Source organism: Sinocyclocheilus grahami, unplaced genomic scaffold, assembly GCF_001515645.1.
Source record: "Sinocyclocheilus grahami isolate Dianchi unplaced genomic scaffold, SAMN03320097.WGS_v1.1 scaffold32.1, whole genome shotgun sequence".
NCBI classification, from domain to species: domain Eukaryota; kingdom Metazoa; phylum Chordata; class Actinopteri; order Cypriniformes; family Cyprinidae; genus Sinocyclocheilus; species Sinocyclocheilus grahami.
The window spans coordinates 2,456,340-2,479,052 of record NW_015505211.1 but is presented as its reverse complement, the minus strand read 5'-3'; the positions used below and the strand labels follow the sequence as shown (position 1 = coordinate 2,479,052).

The 22,713-nt window shown below is 36.1% G+C and overlaps 1 protein-coding gene across 1 annotated transcript in view; it reads left to right on the top strand.

Moving 5' to 3' along the window:
- The window catches only part of LOC107578600 (homeobox protein PKNOX2-like), a 69,774-nt gene that overhangs the window by 3,770 nt on the left and 43,291 nt on the right, over positions 1–22,713 (top strand). The window contains exons 2-3 of the mRNA XM_016264547.1: positions 13,355–13,426; positions 14,029–14,094. Of these exons, the coding sequence (XP_016120033.1) occupies positions 13,355–13,426; positions 14,029–14,094 (138 nt within the window). The remainder of the gene's footprint in view (positions 1–13,354; positions 13,427–14,028; positions 14,095–22,713) is intronic.

Sequence of the window (22,713 nt, the reverse complement as noted above, 5' to 3'; positions counted from 1 at the left end):
ACACCTTTCTCAATACTATTTAGAAAAAAGCTAGATTCTGTTTGTATTTAAATAAATAACACTTTCTTAACACTTTTAAATAAATAACACTTTCTACAGATATTTAAATGCGATCATCTTAATCTTTCCAGTACAGAGTTGTATATTTTAATTTCTTTAGTGTCAGATATTATGACATACAAACTGGCTGTAGTGTAGCATCTGTACAGATACATGAGACAACATGAGAGTGACATTGCATGTCCATTTTCCACCCAAAGTCAAATCTCATTTAATCAGCTGTTTTATTTCAGCAGTGCAAGCGATCACAGGGCTGTAATGTTTTGTCTGGAAGATAAAAGTTGTTGGATGGGGCTAATTTAAATGCAGAGATCCCTGCTGGGATCTTAATTGATGATTTGTGTCGCGGGACAAGCTGCCCAGGGGCAAAACTGCAAACACAAAATACTCCAACTTTATTTGCATATTCCCCTTCTCCACATTACGAGCAAATTACAATCTGAGGTTCACTATTGCAGGACCCAGAGCTGTTTAGGTCTAATCACTAATAAAATGACTCAGTCGCCCTAAATGAGGGAAGTAAACTGAGCAAACAGAAGATTGTAAACCAATTGTAATGCTTCTTGACTTGCATAAAGCTATTTAGAAAATTGTCTTCCGTTCTAATGTGCCGTTTTTGATGCCAACCAAATACGTCCACAGCACTAATAATTTAAATGGCCATTTTCTACAGGTCTCATTTGGATTTTCAGATCTTACACATGTTGTTTGTCTGTTGACAGTTAATGAGATACTCGTTGTATCTGCACAAAATAAAAAAAAATCCAGGCTCAAATGAGAATTATTCATCAGCCTGCAGTCTGCTGGGGTCTTGCGTGTTCAAGGTGAAACAATATGAAGCTACATTGTTCTTCACTCTTCTTAGATGCACAGAGACAGAGCTGTGTTGTTACAGGCTTCCACCGCTAAGCCTTTGCTGATCCTGATGGCTCTCTGAGGTACGTGGGCCTGATATTGCCATTGGACGGCTGTGTGTCCAAATGACTTCACTGCTCTCCTACCGCTAGGCACGGCGGTCAAACTCCTCTCCTGGGACCTGGAGGTAGGGGAAGATTTGCTTGATTTACACTTAACGGTTACCCGTATGCTGCCACTCACATCACAGGCCGTGCTGTTTTCATGTCATCCTGGCCTTGGAGAGACGTGGCATGATATGTTGGAACTGACATTGATTTGATTTACGAGAAAACACAGACTTGAATTCGCCAGTCTCCAAAAAGAAGCAATGATCTGATGTTAACAAATGTGATGAAGTTGTCCTTTGGTGTGCATGTCAGCACTTGTCACACACTTAAATAGATGCCGCCAAATGACAAATGACTTGATGAAAATCTGCCCTTGACTATCCTTGTACTCATGTCTATATCTGCAGCATTTAAAACAGCTTGAACAAAATAATAGATAAAAATAGATTAATAAATGTCTATTGAAGTTGAAAAATAAAATCAAGGAAAGGCAGGAATTTTTAGCACTAAAACCCGTAACTCGTTCCACGCAGTTTGTGCTACACACATGAGTGGTACAGTACCAGAAATTGTATGACTTATTCAGAAAAAGAGAGCTATTTATTTTAGTATCATTGAGATACTAATGTAAATGTAATTAATATTTTAATCAGTTTTTATGTTTTTAATTTTAAAGTTTTAGCAATTTTTTTTGTTTTGTTTTGTTATTGTAGTACATTATGTTTATTAAAACGAGTAATGTAGCCTTGGCAACTATTTGAAATATTTTTGTATTTTTTCTATTTTTATTAACATTTATTTTATTTCAAGTAAAGATTTTTTTGAATGGTTTTAGTTTTAGTTAACTATAATAACGCTGTCTGGCAGGTCATCAAACAGGGTCCATGTGTGTCCTTAAAAAGTTAATTTTTAGGTCATAAAAATCTTAAATATCCTAAATGATATATGAAAAGTCATAATTATCATTATAAGAGGTTTTAAATAAAATAAAAAAAACAAGAATCACGATATGGCTGCATTAGTAAAAACCTGTATTATTTGATCTATAATGTTGTTTAAATCATTGTTTTTACAGCCATTTACAGTAATTTTATTTGTGCATGTCTTAATAAGGTCTTAAATTGCTTCAGTTTGCAGAATTCCTGGGAAAAAAATCTACTAGACTTGCATTGCAGGAGGGACCCAAGCCAATTCTAGAAACCAGAATATCATATTGTGATTTGTGGGTGGGATCTTTTGGACCGTTGAGTACCTAGCAACACCTTAGCATAACAATCACCAATGAATTGCAGTGACTTTTGAACCAGTAGGCGATTTTTAAAAATAATACTAATAAAGTATTATTATCTCATGCAAATGACAGACAAAGTTGTTCATAAGAACAGGAATAATTACTTCACCAGGATCAAAAGCAGATTCAAATTAGCAGCAGCTTATTATTAATTCTGAATTTAAAAACCTTGAACAACACTGTAAACCTTCAAGTGCCTTTGTTCTTATCTCTAGTGGAATGCTGATAATCCAAATAAATGTACTCAGCGTCACTGAGGGAAATACGAACACTTCCACCAAATCCTGAATTTATTATATTTCTGTGTTGTTTCTCAGAAAAGATGAAGGTTGAAAATATTTTATTTGAATTCTGTTTGAGATCAAAGTAGGGAAAAAAAACCTACCCAAGACCAATTCATATCATTCCCCCCTCTAAATATATACATATATGCATGAGTATAATAACTAGTCAAATTAAAATAATGTGCTAGAGGCAGGAGAGTGCTTGACTAAGGTTGAGAGTGAATGATGTTTAATATTTTCTCTATTAGAGCATGCATGAGAATTGTAGTTCTCACATGTTTTACACATTTCATATGTTAGTGTCATTTGGCGTGACTGGAGAGAGATAGATGTTCTGCAGCGGTGCATTGTGTGCATTTCGCTCTCCTGTCTTTTGTAGTGCTGCGTTTTTATTAGAGCTGAAATAGTGCATTGAATTCTCATCTATTACTGTAAAAGCCATCTTCTCCGAAAGTGGCATCTCGCTCCATCCCGTTTCAATGACATCATTCATAAAGGCATGTTTTTCTCCCATTCACACTTCCTGCTCTGTCCTCTGGAGCATTCAAACACAGAACACCATTGATTCAAACCACCTGATTTCATTTGGACCTTTGACACTGGGCTATATCGGAGTTTTCTCTCCCGCTGATCTATTTGTGCATCTTTTGTTGCGTTTCGAACAGAACCCCCCTCGTTTCCATCATCCTCTTTCAAGCTCAGAGCCATTGAAAGGCATTGATCGGTAGCTGTATGTGTGCAAAATGCCTGTAATGGCGTCAGTACATGACAGAATCACTTAACAGCAAGGACTGAGTTATTATTTTCCTTTTATTAATGCATTGGAATGGTTTTCCTTATATAGATGGTGAGTGACTCCTGAATAGCGTCTAATTCACTCTAATTAAAATGATTATTAATACATATCAATCCAGATAAATGGATCTGAGTTTTATTTGCAAAGTGGTGTATCTCAGCTAGTTTTATTGGCCTGTTGCCTTTTTTTTGTTGCTTTCTATTAAAATGCATTAGAACAGAGCAGCCTCTGGGACGTCATAAAGCACCTGGCTTCCTGGTGGCTTTAGCCGCAATCTTTGATTTACAACGTGCAGTTTTTCTGCTTGAAAACTGTGTCTTGCTTTATTTAATTATTTCAACCGAGACTACTAATTCCAATTTAGTTTGGATATTTTAGAGCCTACTGATCCTTTGAATAGTCCATTAATGCTATAAATCTATAAAGTGATCTATAAATAATATATATGTTGTATAGAAAATATTAAATTTTTTCCTTTGATTTTTGAGAAAACACTTGGTGCTTATTTAAATTTATCATCAAAAGCACTCAAATTAACACCTGCACTACCAAATGTTCCTTAATACACTGAAAAATTGGTGAAAGAAGCAATTTTCAATGACAAATTGCTAGTAAATTTCACAAACAATTACAAAGAAATGGCAAGTAACACACTGAATTAACCTCTAAAATTGTAAGTAGAAAAACTTTAATGATTTATTCATTTTAAATGTTGTAGCTAATAGGAATCCCTGAAATTATTGCAGATATTTTACGACAAAAGACATATTCTCAGTTTTATTCCAATTGATGACATTGTTTTTTAGTATTAATAGTTTTTAAATGTATGTATTTATTTATTTAATTATGATAGCCACTGAAAGACTATTTAATAATAAAAAAAAAAAAGTTTATTTTAGGCTTCCCTTCCCCCCCTTCGGACAGATCCACTGTAGTCAAAAAGCCTACCAGGAACATTTTTAAGAGATATTTTTAGGAGGGAAATGCAGACAAACTGCAGTGAATTGTTTTCCATAAGTGAGGGGGGAATGGATTTGGGAATGTCTGGAAAGCCAGAGCTGGCCCACAGTGACAGCTCTGATCTCAATGGAGATGTGTTTTTTGTACTAATATTGTAGCTCAAAATGTCTCTAAGAGCAAAATGATACAGGAGTTCTAGCATCAATAAAAACATACTTTTCTCAAGGGAGGCTCTTAGTATTATTGTACCACACTGGTTGCAGAATAGTCTTGTAAAGTGTTGTAATGTCCCTAAATGATTTATTCTAATTATTTTCACAATCACTCTGCAATTTAGTGTTGAAAACGTTGCTAATTTGTCTATTATTTATCTATTTATATATGTACATGTTTTTATCAGTCCAAGTGTTCATCATTATATCTAAATTCCTCAGAGCTCAGTGCTGTTTAGCGCTGCTGGTGGGTGATATTTGATACATCAGTATAAGCAGCACGATTTTAGGCTGTGGGGTGCTTTGCCTTCCTCAAGCAGATGAGAGATTTCACACACGCGCTCGCACACACCAGCTGCTTTATTGTGTTCGTACAGTATGTGCCGACAGTTTTGGGAAAACCTCATGTCATTTCAGATTTAAGAGGCAGTTGCAGTCGCCAACAAAAGGCCTCAACAACATATTTTTGGCTTTCTAATAGATGTTCCAACTACGCTAAACCACATATTGCTGCTTCTCGCTCTGGTTTGTTTTTAGGGGCCCCATAATGCATAAAGTTGTTTCCTTTCAAGTGGAGTGTAAACATATAAAAGGTTGCAAACTGAGTGTGTTCTGGCTTTAGTGTTTGGAAATATCTCTGAACATTAAACAATCTTTTATTCCCAAAGCAGTTACTTCACAATAAATTAGCAAATTACTGTACTGTTTCCCTACCGTTTTGGCAAACGATCAAATCATAATTTTTTTATTTAGCTTTACATGTGAGTATCACTCGTAATTAAATATGATTTAATAAGCATGATAATATATATATATATATTAATGTTAATAAAACACACACACACACACATATATTATATTATATTATATTATATTAATTAAATTAAAAGCCATCATATTTTTCCACTTTTTGTTTGCAATGCACCTTCCCCATTGAAATAAATGGATCTTCAGCATTCTCTGTTGCAGTGTAAACTCTGCTGTGTAGGTGACCTTACTGAATTGACTAGCTGATGATCTTACGGACAGACTCCTGTACTTCAGTTTTCTCCAGCTGCTAGCCGTGAGACTTCTGGTGACTATTCAATTGAAAACGTAGAGGGAGATAAATATAGCAGATGAAATTGTGCCCCGCTTTGTGTGAAACTCTAGAAATGGATGGTCTTTGGAGAAATCATCACTTGCCATACGGGGGATGATATTAATGCGAGCCCGCAAACACTGGGTGAGATAACAGCCAGGAGACTGATCAGCGATGCATCAGCCATTTATTGACCACAACTGTGTGGAAAACAATCTTGTGCTCCCTGACTGTTAGAACTTTATAGCGTTGCCCTTCAGAAAGGACTGATGACAGCTCTGAGCTAAAAGTGAAACATAAACAGCTGCTGCTCCAGAGTGTGAGGGAAATGTAGACGCATGAATGTGGCGCTCTGCCATAGCCGGGGTATGATGACACAAGTTTTTGGTAAGAGCTAGGACAGCGAATGCCCTCACCGTTAGGTAGAGAAGTTGGGCCCGTGCACCCAGGTGGCTAATACATCCTTGCCGGATTTGGAACAGAAGTGCGAAGCAATGCGCAGAAGGTGGCAGTAATGCAAAGTATGGTGTACACCTGCCTTTTATATCTCTGTCATGTCGCAGTCCACCATTCTGCTGGTCATATGTGCTCCAGAGGTATTTAAAAACCACTATAGACACTTAATACAGCTCATCACACTTTTTAGCTCAGCTGACTTTAGCAATAAACACAACTGGCCTGAGCAAGAGCGAAAGGGTTAACCTTGTCCTTCCCATTAGAAAAGGAGGGTGGAAAAACAGAGTGAGAGGTCATGGTGAATACGTATAGGGTAGGGGAATTCCTCACTGTCCTTCCTAAACCTGCCAGTCTTATGAGAGTGTATAATACGACTTCAGTGGCAGTGGAAAACCTGGTAAATGGTAACATAGAACTAAAATAAAAGCTAGATTAAAGATCAAGCCAAACTACAGTATGTTTAAAAAAGTGGACTGATGACATAATTGTTATTATGGTGGAAGGATTTTGTTTCTGAAATGTGTTAAAACACAATGAACAACGTAGCCGTTGCATTGTCAATGTCACCACAAGAATCGCTGTAGCGGGAATTAGCATAAACTGTCATATGCTCAGTGTTTTTTTTTTGTTTGTTTGGTGTTTTTTTTTTAGAAAACTGAGCTACTGCCAGGGTGAGAAACAGCGTGAAGATCATTTTACTCAGCAAGTTAGTAAAAGTTTGTATTTTATTTTATTTTGTAAAAAGTTTTTTATTTTATTTTATTTTTATTGCTTTTTATTTTATTGCAGATTTTATTGATGTGAAATAGTGAAACATACTGTAATCTTAACAAACAGGTTTGGAGTTATATACTTATAATTTATATATTATACACATATTATGTATATTTCAATTTTTTTTATATTTTGAATTAACTTTTAATTTTATGCTGTCAGTTTTATTTAAATTTTTGTTTAGTTTTTTTTTAGGATTTTTTTTTTATTTTTTAGATATTTTATTTTTAACTCAGAAATTGTATTTAACTCAAACTGTAAAGCATGGTGCTAGCAATGCCAGTGCCATGTGTTCAATTCCCAGGGAAAGCAAGAACTGATAAAATGTGTATCTTGAATGCAGTGCCGCTTTGGATAAAAGCATCTGCCACATGCATAAATGTAAAATACTTGTATGCCTATTACCTACATAAAAAATAGCTCCCTGGGGGCAATACCAAGATGGCCACTGAGTATAAGGGACTAACACATCTGGTGTAATAGTATCAACAGATTATTGAAGTTTGTTACTGCCTCAGTAATGCAAGGACTCTTGTATGTACAATAGTAGTGCACACTATAATGCATTAGTACTGATATTTGCTTACTTGATTTTCTGGCCTTAGACTGCACATATGTGTTTCCATGAGCCTGTACGTGTGTGTCTCATCCAGTGGTGTATAAAGTACCTGAAAGCCATACTCAAGTAAGAGTACAGATATCTTACCAGAAAATGACTTTGGTAGAAGTTGAAGTCACCGTTTAGAATATTACTTGAGTAAAAGTCTTAAAGTATGTGATATTTATTGTACTTAAGTATGAAAAGTATTTTTTTAAATCTTAAATGTACTTAAGTATTGAAAGTAAAAGTACAAGTAAATGCAAAATGGAAAAGAAGCAAATAAATACAGTATATATAAAAACATTTCATACACAGCTTGAGTAGCAAGATTGTGTTCAGTTTTAACTCTTCCATTTTGTATTTTTGGGTAAGAATAAGAAGCACTTCATCCGGTACTTATTGTCTTTCATTCCAACATAAGAAAACATTTCTGGAATCTGCATCTGACATTGCATTTAGATGTATTTACACAGTTTATGTATCACAGAGGGGACATGCATGCATTTAAACTGCAGTTGCAGATGCATAAATAGGTCTAATGTTTTGTTTTTAACATAAAACGTTGAATACTGATATTTGAAAATTTAAAACATGAAAAAAACTGTCGAAATGTGAAATTAAAACCGCCAGTAGGTGTCAGCAAGTGACTGTTAATGACCGATTCATTCAAACGGCTGATTCATTCAGAAACAAATCATTTGACTGTTTATGAGTGAATCACTGAATTATTTATTCAACCGATTCGTTCAAAAAGCTGATTCATTCAATAAGTAAACACCATTGCGCTGAGATGCAAAACACTGCTGTGATCTTTGTTAGGAATTATTTTCATTAGCAAAATTGAGCAAAAACAAGCAATATTATGTCTAAAATGTAAGTCACTTATTGCTTTACTGAACTTGTATAAAATGATTATTAAATTTGTTCATGCTGAAATCTGCAGAAAAGTACTCTTTGTCTGAAGTTAACTACTGTATATTAAATTATATAAATATAAAAAGCATACAGAAGCATTTTTTGCCGTCTATAATTTAGAATGCCTGGAATTTTGAGTTTTAATAGACTAATAAATCACGTGCGTGCACTCTGTGTGTGATTTAGTGATATAGCCCACTTGGTAATGTCAGATCGCACATCATTACAACAACAGTTACCACATTATCGCAGATGATGCTGTATCGCACAGCACACCCTAGCCTCGACTTGAGTGGAAAATGAATCATCTGCGGTTTTGCGCGCGCTTGTTTGCACGTGAGCAAACATGTTGTTTTAGGAGTCTAACTTGCAAACGCCAGACCACTGATTCATCAAACCTGCTTTCCTGCAGTCCATGTTCTTCTGACTTCTGACTATTTTATAGTAAGTAACGAATATGCTTCGTGGAAATGTATCAGAGTAAAAGTATACATTTTAATTGGGAAATGTAGTGGAGTAAAAGTTGGCTGAAATATAAAAACTCAAGTAAAGTACAGATACTCCCAAAAATACTTAAGTACTGTAATGAAGTATTATTCATTTGTTACAATACACCACTGGTCTCATCTTGTGTATATGCGACAGACTCATGAAAGTCATCTTAAGCTAGGGAATCTGCTGAAAGCTTAGTGTCTGACTCTCCCGTGTCCCAGCTCTCATTCCTGAAGTCCCAGGACAGGAAGCAGAACGAGCTGCAGGCCTCACAGAGTGTCTGGGTTTGGGCAGATGGGAGCTGGAGTTTGGCTGAGGGCCAGAGAGTTCCGCTGAGCAGAGAGAAACGAAACAGCATATGAGCTCAGGCATGGATATTCCACTCAGCAAGGTGACCATCAGCTTTTGTCATGTTAGTTTTAATAATAATAATGTTAATTTATAATATTTACCAAGAGATTTGGATTTTGGTAATCTCATAGACTTACATTTGAAGGATGGATTTGAGCCATATCTAGAGACTAGTATATCAAAGAGAATAGGGACTTTTTATTATTATTATTTGAACCTAGCACTCCATAGCAACCACCCTAGCAACCCTCAATGCTCCAGCATAATAAGGAACAGAACTGTTTTCAAGATTGATAATAAAAATATTTTCTAATATTCTAATATGCTGACCAGAAAATCAGCATATTCGAATGATTTCTAAAGGATCGTGTGACACTGATGACTGGAGTAATGGCTGCTGAAAATTCAGCTTTGCCATCACGGGAATAAATGACATTTTAAAATATATATAAGTAGGACACATTTATTTCACAATATTACTGTTTTTACTGTATATTTGACCAAATAAATGAAGGCTTGGTGATCATGAGAGACTTCTTTCAAAAACATTAATAAAATCTTACTGACCCCAAGTTTTTAATTCAGTATTTCTAAACAACCAGTTTACATTCATTTATTAAAATATGGTCGTTATGATGCAATCTAGTGCAAATGTGTCATCATTACAGATTCTGCCATTCCGAAGTCGGCGGCATTACATGTTTTAAAGTTCCCATAAACTCTTCTCTGAAAGTCTGAGGAAAATAAAAATTTCATGGTGAGGTGCTGTGCCATTTAAAAGATTTATAAGGATGTGTTTCGGATAAGAGCCTGGATCTACCCGTCTCATTGCTACGCCTGGAGGTATTTTTAGCAGTTAAGTCTTTTTCCTGTTTGGATTTCTGAAGCTCACTAATGTAGAGAAGACTGCAGCAAATATTCCAAGATTTAGATCAGGCAAAATGTGCTATGCATGCAGAGTGGGAAAGTGTTGTTTCGACATGGAGAGCACAGCATTACTTCATTAAGCGCTAATATTGTTTTGTGAGTTTGTTCGTCAGTCTGAAAGGTAACAAAATAAACTTTTGCTTCATGCAGCATGTGCGTTTTTTTTGTTCTCAGTGTGTATATATAAGCTTAATGCGTCTGCGTGTTGCTTCATATTCCTCTTGTTGTGTCTAACGTGGCCTCCTGTGTCAGCTGCACACTGGTTTGATGTGAAGTTTAAGCCTCTCATGACGCCAAGTAGAGTCTAGTTACACTAGTGGGAATACCTGCTATTGTCCGCTAAATCCTTTCTAATTCCCAGGAATTCTGCTTTCATTTCACTCAACCTCCTTGGTCTTGCCGCACTTCTATAAGTTACTATAATTGAAATTAAAGAGACAGACTCTCCACCATGATGCCTTTTAAAGCTATTGATAGTTTATATGCATCACATGCATTTAAAGAGTTGGACTGTTTTTGACACTGTGGTTAGTTGTGCTTGCCATCCATATTTAAAGGTTACTAGGTGATGCCAAGTCAGACAAAGAGTCTGTCATTCTTCCAGACGTTTTTGACAACTGCTATCAGGCATTTCTCACTGAGCTAGTGGGTTTTTTCATATATTGCACAGAAACACAATTACGCCCTAATGTTACACACTTTATTAGAGGAGAGACACATTGAATATGAATTGTTCCATGGTTGTCATAGTAACAGGAAGTTCTAAAACCTCAGCAGCAAATGTTGTTTTCAGTCTTTGAGCAGCTGGGGGGTTGTTACTGGCAAGGCATTGTGGGTAATTACCACATAAACCTTGCATTTCTTGGGTCAAAATCAAGAGGATTTTAAGATGCGTTATAGACAGTGTTTAAAATGTGTTGATATAATGACTGTAGTAGACTGTGTAGTCATATTTATTTTAATAGGACAGTCAAGACTGAATAGACAAGAGGATCTAATATAACACTGGAGAAAGCAATCTATTAGCATTGACATTCATCAATGCCAATTGTTTTCTTCATCCAAAAAGCAATCAGGCACTGGTAAAACATCTAAACTATAATATAATAAAATGTAGTAAGTTTTGTTAGAATATGGCTAAAGGCTATATTCTAGGCGTGTTGTACGTTCATGTTGGTGTAAACAGGCGCTGTTAGAAAAAAAAGATGCTTTTTGGTGTAGTTATGGTATTAATCAACAATGACTCACACACCTATGCTAACCAGTTTAATGTTGATCACCTTGACTGGACCCCCCAAATTTGTATGCACATAAGCACTGCCATTCAACCATGGACCGTGCCAGGGTGCGATATCAATGCTTGTAGTAAACTCAGCATGCAATTTTAAAATTTGTGCTAAAGCTTTTTTACTTACAGTCACAAATAGCCTCCCTTGTGTTATGTGAAAAAAATACAACCACCGTTGTTATTTTTAAATATAAGTAAAATGATTCAAATAATTTTTAAATTAAGCTGAATAAAATATAAATATTAGATGGGGAAAAAAACTAGAAATGTTGCCTTGTGAACTAACTGAAATGAAATAAGTTTAAAGGCCTGTTTACACCAAGAATGCCAACTATAAATAGAACTATATTAGCATCCACATCAACGCACGATAACATGCTATTTATTATAAGCGTGCTGCAGTGATCTGTGATCATCTTGCTTTAAATAATCAAGCTTGTTAAAGTCAGACAGATTGGCTGTCAAGGTGTTTTTTTATTTTTTTTTATCGATCGTCAGATCACTTTGTGACTCCAACTATATAGTTCCTCTGTGTCATTATTGTTATAGGTGTGGTGTGGACTTCCCTATTCTCACATGAATTAGACTGGTCATTAAAATGTTATAGTTATAGTTATTATCCTTGGTGTGAACAACCCTTAAGTTAAAGTACTAAAATTACTAAAACTGAAATAAAAATAAATTAAAGCTGTATAGAAAGTAAAAAAACAAAAACAACAAAACGACAAAAGCAAATAACAAAATGTAAACAAAAACTAAAATGAATACTGAAAATAGTATAGAAATAATACTAAAATAACACTGAATCAGACCATCAGACATAAGAGAGCCAAGCCACAGTCATCTCAGCAGGAATCAGGTCAGTCACACAGTCTAAAGTGTAAAGTCTCCTTCGCTATGTGGATCATTATTCAGAGCGGCTGGAGGGAGTGCAGAAGGTCGGTGTGGAGACAGAGGGAGGCTGGGATTAGGTATTTCACATAGGTGTGCTGTGTATTAGAGAAAGAGGTTTACCCTAAATTTCAACTTTCTCTGACTGTTGGAATGAAGGATGGGAAGGGCAAACCCAGCAATCTTCTGTTCACCTGGCTCTGTTTGGAGGCTACTGTGGTGTGTATGAGGGACCTATTAGTGTGTGTTTCTGTAAATAAGCTGTTCACGTGTGTGCTTGATGTCCTGGTTGTTTGTTAAGGGGCCCTGCACTGTAGATGAGGTGGTCTGCTGCAACAGGAACGCTAATGCTTCCTCTGAGGCCAGTGAGGAACAGCATGATTAGCTCTCCAGCCCCCCGGGGGGAGCTGCTGCACTCTCCTTGCTCTAATTCACTTTGACGTCAACAGGAAGGCAGATTAGGTCTTGTGAGGGGAAGAGGGAGGTGGACTGCGGACTGTATGGATGTGTGTGGAGGGCTCTGGGGCTTTGAGAGGCTGCAGGAGGGATTACAGAACCCTAAAATGTTTTCTTTGTAGTTTGGAAGAAACCCGAGAAAGGTTTCACACAAACTTATACTGACGGATTGAAGTGTGGGGGGCTGGCCGCCATTGCTGCCATTCCCGCCCTTGTCTTTATCTTTGTTTGCCCACCTATCCAAGCTCACACACACACACACATGCACATACAGCCTCTATTAAGCCAGAACAGCAGGACACACACCTATACTTTCACGCAAAATATCAAATTGCTTTTCAAATTGTGGGGTCAGAAGGCCCACTGGTATCACGCAGCGTCAATAAAATGATCCCCATTCTCAAAATGCAGTGCTGCTTAAACCTAAATCAACATCTCTGGCCATTTTACAAGTTTCGCTGTAATGCCGCTGGAGTAATGATCTCAGGTTTGCTATTAGTGCACAGACCATTAGATGTAACTGTACTCAGAAGGTTTCTCTTCTTGTGTTGTAGACTGTCTGGAAGGCAGTGTGCTGTCAGACTGACTCCAACATCAGATGCTCCGATGCTGAGCACAAGCAAACTGTAAGTTCCTAAATCAACACTTAAATATTCATTCAAAAACACACATGCTCTGTTCTAAAAGCTAGTGAGCTGCCTATGTAGGCAGTATTTTAAGTCATCATAGACATGCCCCTGATGCAAAGGCTGTTGTATGTAGTGATCTAAGATCAAGGTTGGGTAAAATTCTCTTAAAAATTCTCTATCTAAAAATTATATCTACCTATCTATCTGTCTGTCTGTCTGTCTATCTTCTATCTAAAAAATAGCAACTGGTTTGTTTTGACCCAGCCCTCTGGGTAGATCTATCTATCTATCTATCTATCTATCTATCTATCTATCTATCTATCTATCTATCTATCTATCTATCTATCTATCTATTTTTCATTCTTTCATTCTATCTATCATTCTGTCTATTTATCATTCCGTTCTATCATTCTGTCATTCTATCTAGCATTCAATTGTTCTGTTGTTTGTTTTAGATATAATTTTATATCATTCTATAGACCAATCTTTTCTCATTCTATTGTTCATTTGTTCTAATGTTCTATCAATTGTTTGTTCTATCATTATTTTGTTTATTATATTATTTTTTTCAATTGTTTGTTCTGTCATTTGTTTTACAGTTCGTTCTCCATTCATTGTCATTCGACTCCAATATCAGATGCTCCGATGCTGAGAACAAGCAAACTGTAAGTTCCTAAATCAACACTTCCATGTTCATTCAAAGACACACATGCTGAGTCCATTCTATCATCCGTTCATTCTATTATTCGATCAGATATTCTAGATAGATAGATATTCATTAATTCATTCATTCATAATTCTACTAATTTAATACTGGAAAGTACAAAGTACTTAAATCTAAATACAAAATTACTATTTTACTCAAATGTTTGTCTGAGCTGTTAATATTTTATGCTTAGAGTTATTATTAGAGTTAGCTTAGCAACATGCTAACAACAGACTCCATAGAAATTAATTGTAAACCATGCACTTAATGTGAAAAATGCTATTTTGTGCAATGGCACTTGTTTAGAGTTGCTGCCTCATTTTGTATTCTCAGTTCACCATTTAGAAGGTTCAGTTTCATTTTAGGATGCTAGCAGCTGCCTATGTAGGCAGCAGGCACTGGACAACTCACTAGGTGTTGGAACAGAGCCATGCTTGTCACCAGATTCTTTTCTTCCATTTTAATGTGAGAAAAGTAAACCAAGGTTGTTTCCACATTTTGAAGATGGCTGATAAATATGCAGTGTCACCTATCTAGCTGCCTAGAATATACAAACCTGTGATTTCTCTGCAGTGATATTGCTCTTCTGGAGTCGTTGAGTTATTCCTTGCTGGTTTAGTCTGAATTGGGCCTTTACAGATGAATTTTGAAATGAATTTTCCAACACTTACTGTTCGCCTGCAATCACCCCGGCTGTGTTGTTTAAGAGTTTGTTTCCTCACTTTAATAGCACTTTTTGTTATGTCCTTATAGAGTGTGAATTTGTTCGAAAACACAATTTGTGTCTTTAATGGTTCGTGGGCTCAGGGTGAAATTACGTTGTGCATGAGTGAGAGACAGCGAGTATGAGGGACACATTTGTATGAGCGGCAATATGTGGAAGGGTTAACACTTTGCTTTTCAGAGGGGGTAAAAGCCAGGCAAGTCTCTTTAATTGAGTGTGAAAGCAGCTGGGTATCTAGAGCTATTTTCCCCACAGCAGCATGGAAGTGATCTCAATATCCTCCTGATTCTAATCGCTCATAACCCCAAATTCCCCCTTTCTTTCTCTCCCTCTCGCACTCGGAGCCCTGCCGAGGATTGTTTTACGCTTAATTTTGTTAAACCTAATGAGATTTCCCTAATTAAATCTCCTCCTGACTGGAAAGCTCTCTCTCCTGTCGAGTGAAGTGATTGTTTGTAGATCTTTTTAGACAAATAAACATTTTTGGAGCGAAAGCACAGCTCAAGAGAAATGGAAGGAGCCTGCATCTTTTCATTTTTGCGGTAGCAGCCCTGTGCTTCACTCATCATGCTTTGCTTAATGTCTTTTCACCTTGTTTTTCACCTTCTCAAATGATCAAGACTAGTTCCTCAGGTCTCATATTACAGCTAAGATGAAGTGAATTACCTTAGTGTACTTTGTCAAGGAGTGTTGGGGAGCAACCAAATAAATGTAGCAATACTATTAACTTTGTAGTAGCATAACAGAAGCTCAGCTACCTTGAAAACTGATTCACTTTTTTATTAACAAGCCACTTTTTCCAACAAATAGGGGTAAAACAGTGCTTTTTTGTGTGTAAAGATTTCACACTCAACTAAAATGAATCTTTGAAGTCTGATTCTTTTTAATGAAATGGTTAACTTAGAAAATTCATTTAAATACAAACTAAAACACAAATGAAAGTACAATACTTTAAATGCAACCTACAAACTAAAACTAACTTTAAATAAACTGATTCACTTGGATGAGTCGTTTAAATGAGTCAGTTAAAAAAAAATCCACAGATTCATTTGACTAAATGAATCTGTATAGAGGGAGCATTGTATTATATTGTGTATAATTTTACAAAATACTATTATGTACTATTTCATTATATTAATATGCTATTTATTTATTTATGAAAGAAGTTATCCAAATTTACTAATTTGAATTATGGTTAACTTTTATGGCTAGGTTTTAATGTGGCGTCCCCAACACTGTGAAATAGTAGTGATTCTAGACAGATACACGACTGAAAGCCTCTTTTATAGAAGCAATATTGTCATTTATATAAGGTTGTATGAATATGTATGTATGTGTGAGTGTGCAAGGATCTTGTTTTGTGTAGGAAAGTGCCGCTGGGTGTGTCTGGTCCATTGAACTCTGTGAATAAAAGGCCTTGAGAGTATTCTTGACTGTGGTCATTGAGCTGGTATTGTGGATGGCCCATGGGAGACCATTGTGGGACTCGACCTTCTGTTTCCCATGCCGACTCCAGAAAGCTAGTGCCTTCACACACACATCACAGGCACACACCATTCCAACCAGACCCTATTCTTTGCCCCCTCCTGTGTACCGTTGGGCAGTCTGCCCAGTTCGTGTGAAAAGTGCCCTCTGATTTTACCCCCTCTGATCAGGTTTCTGCCACCAGTTGCCCAGTTTGATGTGAGTAAGTAGGGTGAGTAGTCAAGGGAGATGTCCTGACTTCTGGCACCAGCAGGCCACACACAACAACACCTAGATCACCGTGTGGCTGTTCATTATTCAAGGACTGACTTGACAAAGTGTCCTTTGCATGGAATGTTACCGTTGTTTATTTGATGTAGACTGAATTATGTTATTTCCAGTAAGCTCTATTTCAAACATGAAATCAAAACAAGTCATGCACAATGCATCAGAGCACAGAAAAAATGTATTGTAGTCTTAATTATTTTTTCTTTAAAATGTAATCACTTTCTCCATGTCTGCAATCAGTTTGCTGTTGAAATAGTCAAGGCTGTGGCAAAATTATACTAACTAATAATAGTATAGCTTAATGTTTTCATAATCAAAGTCTCACCTACATTATTTATGCCACATTACAGTTTCATATTGCCTTTAAATGTGTTTTGGCATCATGAAGGTACATTGAACTAAAATCATCCTGTCAGTTGACTTCAAATCATAGAAAACATTTCATTTCAGCAGATTCAAATACTAAAAATGTATTATCCGGGTTTCCATAGTCATGAAAAAAATATCATGGAATTTTAGAATTGTAATTTCGGATCCTGGAAAAGGCATTGTAATACATATAATCTAAAATTCATGAAAAAGCCATGGACATTATTAGAATGAATATATATTTTTCAAGCTATGCTTAGATATAAAATATTTAATCAGTTAGTAATTGTACTTTATTAGTAAAATACTGTGGAAAAACATGAAAAACAGTCATGGAAATGTATTGGTGAAAAGTTGTTTGAAACCTGCATTATTATTTATTATTAATGTTGTTAATTTATTATTATTATGGCAGCAGAAAGAGCATTTGCAAAACATTTAACTTCGTTACTTTATTTTATCTATTAATATTACTTTTGTGATTTATACTATTTTTCTGATAAATTGTGTACATTTGGGCTTGGGACGCTTATTGAAATGTGGTCCATTTTGATTTCATGGATATTGATATTTTTCCCGTATAGAATCAGTTTACATGGGCATTAACAGTACAGTACCTTGTGTCATTGAGCAGTTGATTAGTATGATTCCTTTTGCTCTTTCTATAACAGTCTCAACCTCATCATCATCATCATCTCCACCACCCCTGGCCTTCACCCCGAGTCTGTTCCTCATCAGCCTCGATTAGCATTATGTTGATTTAGCCTAGCAGCCCCCACCAACCCAATGGAGGCTTATTAGTTTGAATATTTTTATTTATTTATTCCCGTTTTCTTGGGGTCCCTGTCGGCATTTCCAATTACTCTCGCCGTTCGGCTGTAATTGCCTCCGTGCTAATGGCTGCCAGACAATTGTGCTAAATGAGGTGAAGGCGCGAGGCAGCGAGCTCGACTTCATTAAGAACTAATGGGATTTTATTGGGGGGACTGAAGACCCAGCTCATCAAAAAGGAGAGATGGAAGGAAAACAAAACAGATGGAGGAGAAGAGGCTGAGAGAGTTTTATAGGCGTTTTCTTCCGTGTCTGCTTGTCTTAAGTTATGTCGGACAGGAATGTGAAACCCTACTGTTTTACTGTTAGAAATACAGACACATACGCATGCTTGGATCTGCCTCTCGAACGCACAGACACACGCAAAAACATACGCGCTCTGCTAAGCAAACATCCACGTGCATGTAACCGATAGATACACATATAAACACATTAAAATTCACCATAACGTGCATGCTTGAAAAGATGAAAGAGACGGAATCACATTGAAGATTTTGTGATAATCTGTGCATGTCAAACTGATTACACAGATTTCTTTCTTAGATAACATAAATCAAGTGCCAAACGTTGTGCTTTAAAGTGTGCATCACTCCTAGCTGAAAAGAGCATTTGCTTGACAGTAATCTGAAAAAAAAATCACATTTCCCAGATTTCAGTTGTTAGTTTTTCATTGCAGCAGTTTTATGTCACGAGTAGATTGTTTAGATATGATGAAAGATGCAAAACACCATCACATCTGAATGGATGTCATATAGATGTTAAACAGCTCTTCAAATCAACGTCAGAGGAAAGATTTAATGTTCATTTAAAACTAACCCATAAAACACTTGTGTGTGTGTTTTCGTTTTAATCCTTGTTTATCTCTCTCATTTCAGTTGATTTATATCTGTGTCTGTAAGAGAGAGTCAGAAAGTCTTTTTGGAGTGCTAATACTAATAGAAACAACCTGACATAGATAGCAGTTCCTTAGTGGGATTTAACCGTCTTTTGTCATGCTGTTCTGCTTAAAACAAACGCACTGCTCTGTTAGTGTTTTCAGGATTTGGCTCTACAGCATGTTCTAACTTTTTGAACACTAGCTGTGCACGCTTACTTTTGTTGTTTACGGTGCTTCATTTTTTATTGTCGTGTTTTTCATAAGGTAGTCTGACAATTTTATTTAAAAAATACACCTTTATTTAATTAAAATATGATTATAAACTCTTACTTTTGCAATTACTTCTATTTTATTTGTATGCACAATATCATTTATGTAAGTGGAACATTTTTTATTTGTTACCATAATACATTCAAGATCACATGAAATGGCTTGACCAATACAGATGTGAATTTTTTTTTTTTTTTTTACTGAAACAGGAAGTTTGGCAGGACATATTGACAGGCTTGTCATTTTCTAATTGCCAAGTCACAGCCATGAATATGATACTACTTGCTATTTGATTGTAATGGTATCGTGGGTAGTACATTCTCTTACTAGAGAGATTGGACAAAATCTGTGTAGTGCATTTTTTATTTATTTTTTTAATTTTAGGAGCACACTAGCATGTAGACTAGCATTAAAGTGAGTAAATATGGACTAAAGGCCACATCACTCTTGTTTTGATTTTATGGGTTTTTAATCAAGCATAACATTATAAAAATTTACATTTTATCAGGGACCTCATGAAATAAAGATAAAAAAAAAAAAGTTGATTTAGGAACTTGCTCTACTTAGGTAAATCCCATTAAATGTTATTTTATATTGGTGATACCGCTGTCTTGTAGGGCAAATAATTCTTTATATATTCCATATAAGTTTAGCAGCATTTTAGCTCTACCTGTCACCGCTGCATACGGATCTGTGTGCTCAACCACAGGGCAGCTGCTAAACTGATTCAGAGACAGTGTTACCGTGTAATCGGGTTATCTCCGAGGTGGAAAAGAGAGGAAAATCTATGCCCTGATTAGATAAAAGGCATAGCTTCCAGCCATAACATCTAACCATAATATGACATCGAATAGGCTCTGGCAATGTGAAAAATAGGTCTCTGTTTTTGTCATCCTCTGTTTCTTTATTTATTTACTGTAATGTTAGATTTTAGAGGGGAACATCTGTTTTGATTTGAATGTTGAGTAACGATGGTTTAATGGATCATGCTAAGGTTAGAGTGAACGTTTGTGATTGATGTGGATGGGAGACTTGAGTCACCGCTCTGGTTTTTCGAAATAGTTTGCCAGGGAATATTTCTGGGAAAGAGCAAAAGTGAATGTGAGAATTTGGCGAAGAAGCAAGTCAGTAAGTGAATGAAAGTTTCATATGTTACCATATGAAATAAAATATTCAGTGGTAAAAAAAACTTGATTTCTAATAATCACAACTTTATTGGACTTGTCGATGTTAAGCTATAATATGTGAGGATGTACAGTCAGTCATTATCACAAAAAAAAGGTGAACAAATTGATAAATTTTATTTTATTTTTGAACTTCGCAATCAGGGTAGCTTTAGATTGTTAAAAATATTTTCTACAACCAGTACAATATAAACATAAATGGACCATACATTAACGGGATAATTCACAGCAAAATATTAGTTCATAATTTTCTCACTCTGTATAACTTCAATTTCTTCCATGGAACACAAAATTAAATGTTTATAAACTATAAAGTTTTAAAACAGACAAAACATTAACATTAAATCACCATTCACTTTAATTATATAAAAAAGTAAGTAGCTTGGATATAAAAAAATCTCAGAATGAAACAGAATGAAAATTATTTATTTTGTTTTGTTTTGTTTTAAAAGAGACCATGGAATAATATGATAGAAAAAACTAGCACAGCTATGTAGATCATTTGTTGCCAGGGGCAATGGTCAATTAAACAGTTAAACGTTCATTATTCTAAAATATTTGACTATAGAACACTGTGATTGACCAATCAGAATCAAGTATTCCACAGAGGAGCAATAATACTTTCTTATATTATTTTTCCCAATACCCCTTAGTTATATCAGCAGAAAAAGTTATTAAATTTTGATGAAACTTTATGAAAGCAAGCATTTTTGTTCTTTAAAGTAACATGCACTAATGAATCATGCACAATAAGAGCAGCAACATTTTCATTAAGAAAGTAAATGGGGTCAATTTTGCTTTTATGTTTTCTTTAACAAGAATCCGAGGGCCTTAGGTTGAATTCTCTGCTCCCATGGAGATATATATATATTTAATACACGAGTTTCACAATTTGAGTTGAATTACTGAAATAAATGAACTTTTCCACGACATTCTAATTTATTTTAGATGCACCTGTATATAATTGTAGATATTGATAAAGAAATGAGAGAGCGAGTGACTGAATGAATGGGTGAGTCAGAGAGAGGAAGAAAGAAAGTAACCCTGTCCCGGCGCTAACAGCTGTGTTGCAGCTGCCAGTGGCTCCTGCTGAGGGTGAGCAGCTCAATTCTCCAGGGTCAGATCTGTAGTATGGCGGTATCCGTGGCAACGGGCTTTGGGCCTGTGCGGCAAGAACAATCCTGCCTCTGAGAGCCGAATGCTGTGCTCTGAGCTCAACACACCGGAATGTTGTACATCAAGGGAGGGAAAAAGGAGCAAAGGAAGAGGGTGAGGGATGGAGACAAGAGACGAGGTGAAGAGAGAGGGTGAAATGAGAGAGCAAGAGGGGTCGAGAAAGCAACAGTGAACCTTCAGTGGTATTGGCATTAATGTAAAAGAAAAGAAAAACATATTTAGTTAGTTGTTTTGGACAGTACCTTGGCGGTAATGTCAGTATTTTTGAAGAACCTTACAAGTGTGTATGTATGTATAAATATATATATATATTAGTGCTGTCAATCGATTAATCGATTAATCAATCGACTAATTAATCGCGATTAATCGGCTGATTGGTCAGCTGGCCAAGCCTGTTGTGATTGGCACAGAGAGGAGTCCTTGAGCAAGTTAGCGAGCGCTACCATTGACAAAGCACCTTTGCATAAAACAATAATATAGTGCTCCAATCCGTTCATATAATAATAACATAAAATACCAAAACACTTATGCAAGCGAATCGTGCCCACAGCTAAAGTGCTAAGCTGCTAAACTGTGAACACTTAAAACAATAATGGTGGATATGTTAGCCGAGTGCTAATGTGACTAACTGATGAAACAATACAGTTTGTAAACCAAAATATGTCTACTGTAATGTTTGAAGAACGACAGACAAAAGACACTCTGTGTCTTAACTTTTAAATAGAATGCAGAACAGCTGAATCACAGGCGCAGCTCCCGCATTAACCCTATAACTGCCAGTGCAGCAAAATAAACAGCAATTTCACACTGATTATAAAGTCTGTGTGCTACACTACATTCTTTATTATTAAACGAAGTGATTAGAACAACGTCAGTCCACATTAATTGACACATTCCTAGGAAATAGTGGGTTCACAGCGAATTATTAGAACTACTTCAGTAAGACAGTAATGCCGTGCTTTACCTGGAAACCTAAAGCTGCACTAGGTGTACATCACATATTAGCACAAAAACTTGATATTTTGAGCACTCAATTGAAAATGTACACATAACGTATCAATCGTACTTACAAGTTGTGGTTCCGAGAGCTTGTTAGTCCAAATTAAGAAGATAGAAGAAGCCAACGAAGATAAAAGCCAAGATTAGAGAAGCAGTCCTTGGTAAAATGACATGCTCAACAAAAGGTTCGAATTGTATTTCTGTGGTATCCTTGAACACAGCGTCTTCTCAATGTGATGTAAACCTACTAACTAGCGGAAGTGTTTGTGGGCAGGCCAGACTCTGTTCGTATTTCGCGGGCAGGCGGGGATTATGCAAATGTCTTACCCAGTGACGTATCCCGGTAACAGGCAAAAGATTTGAAAATATGACGACTCGTTAAGGCGATTCAGAATC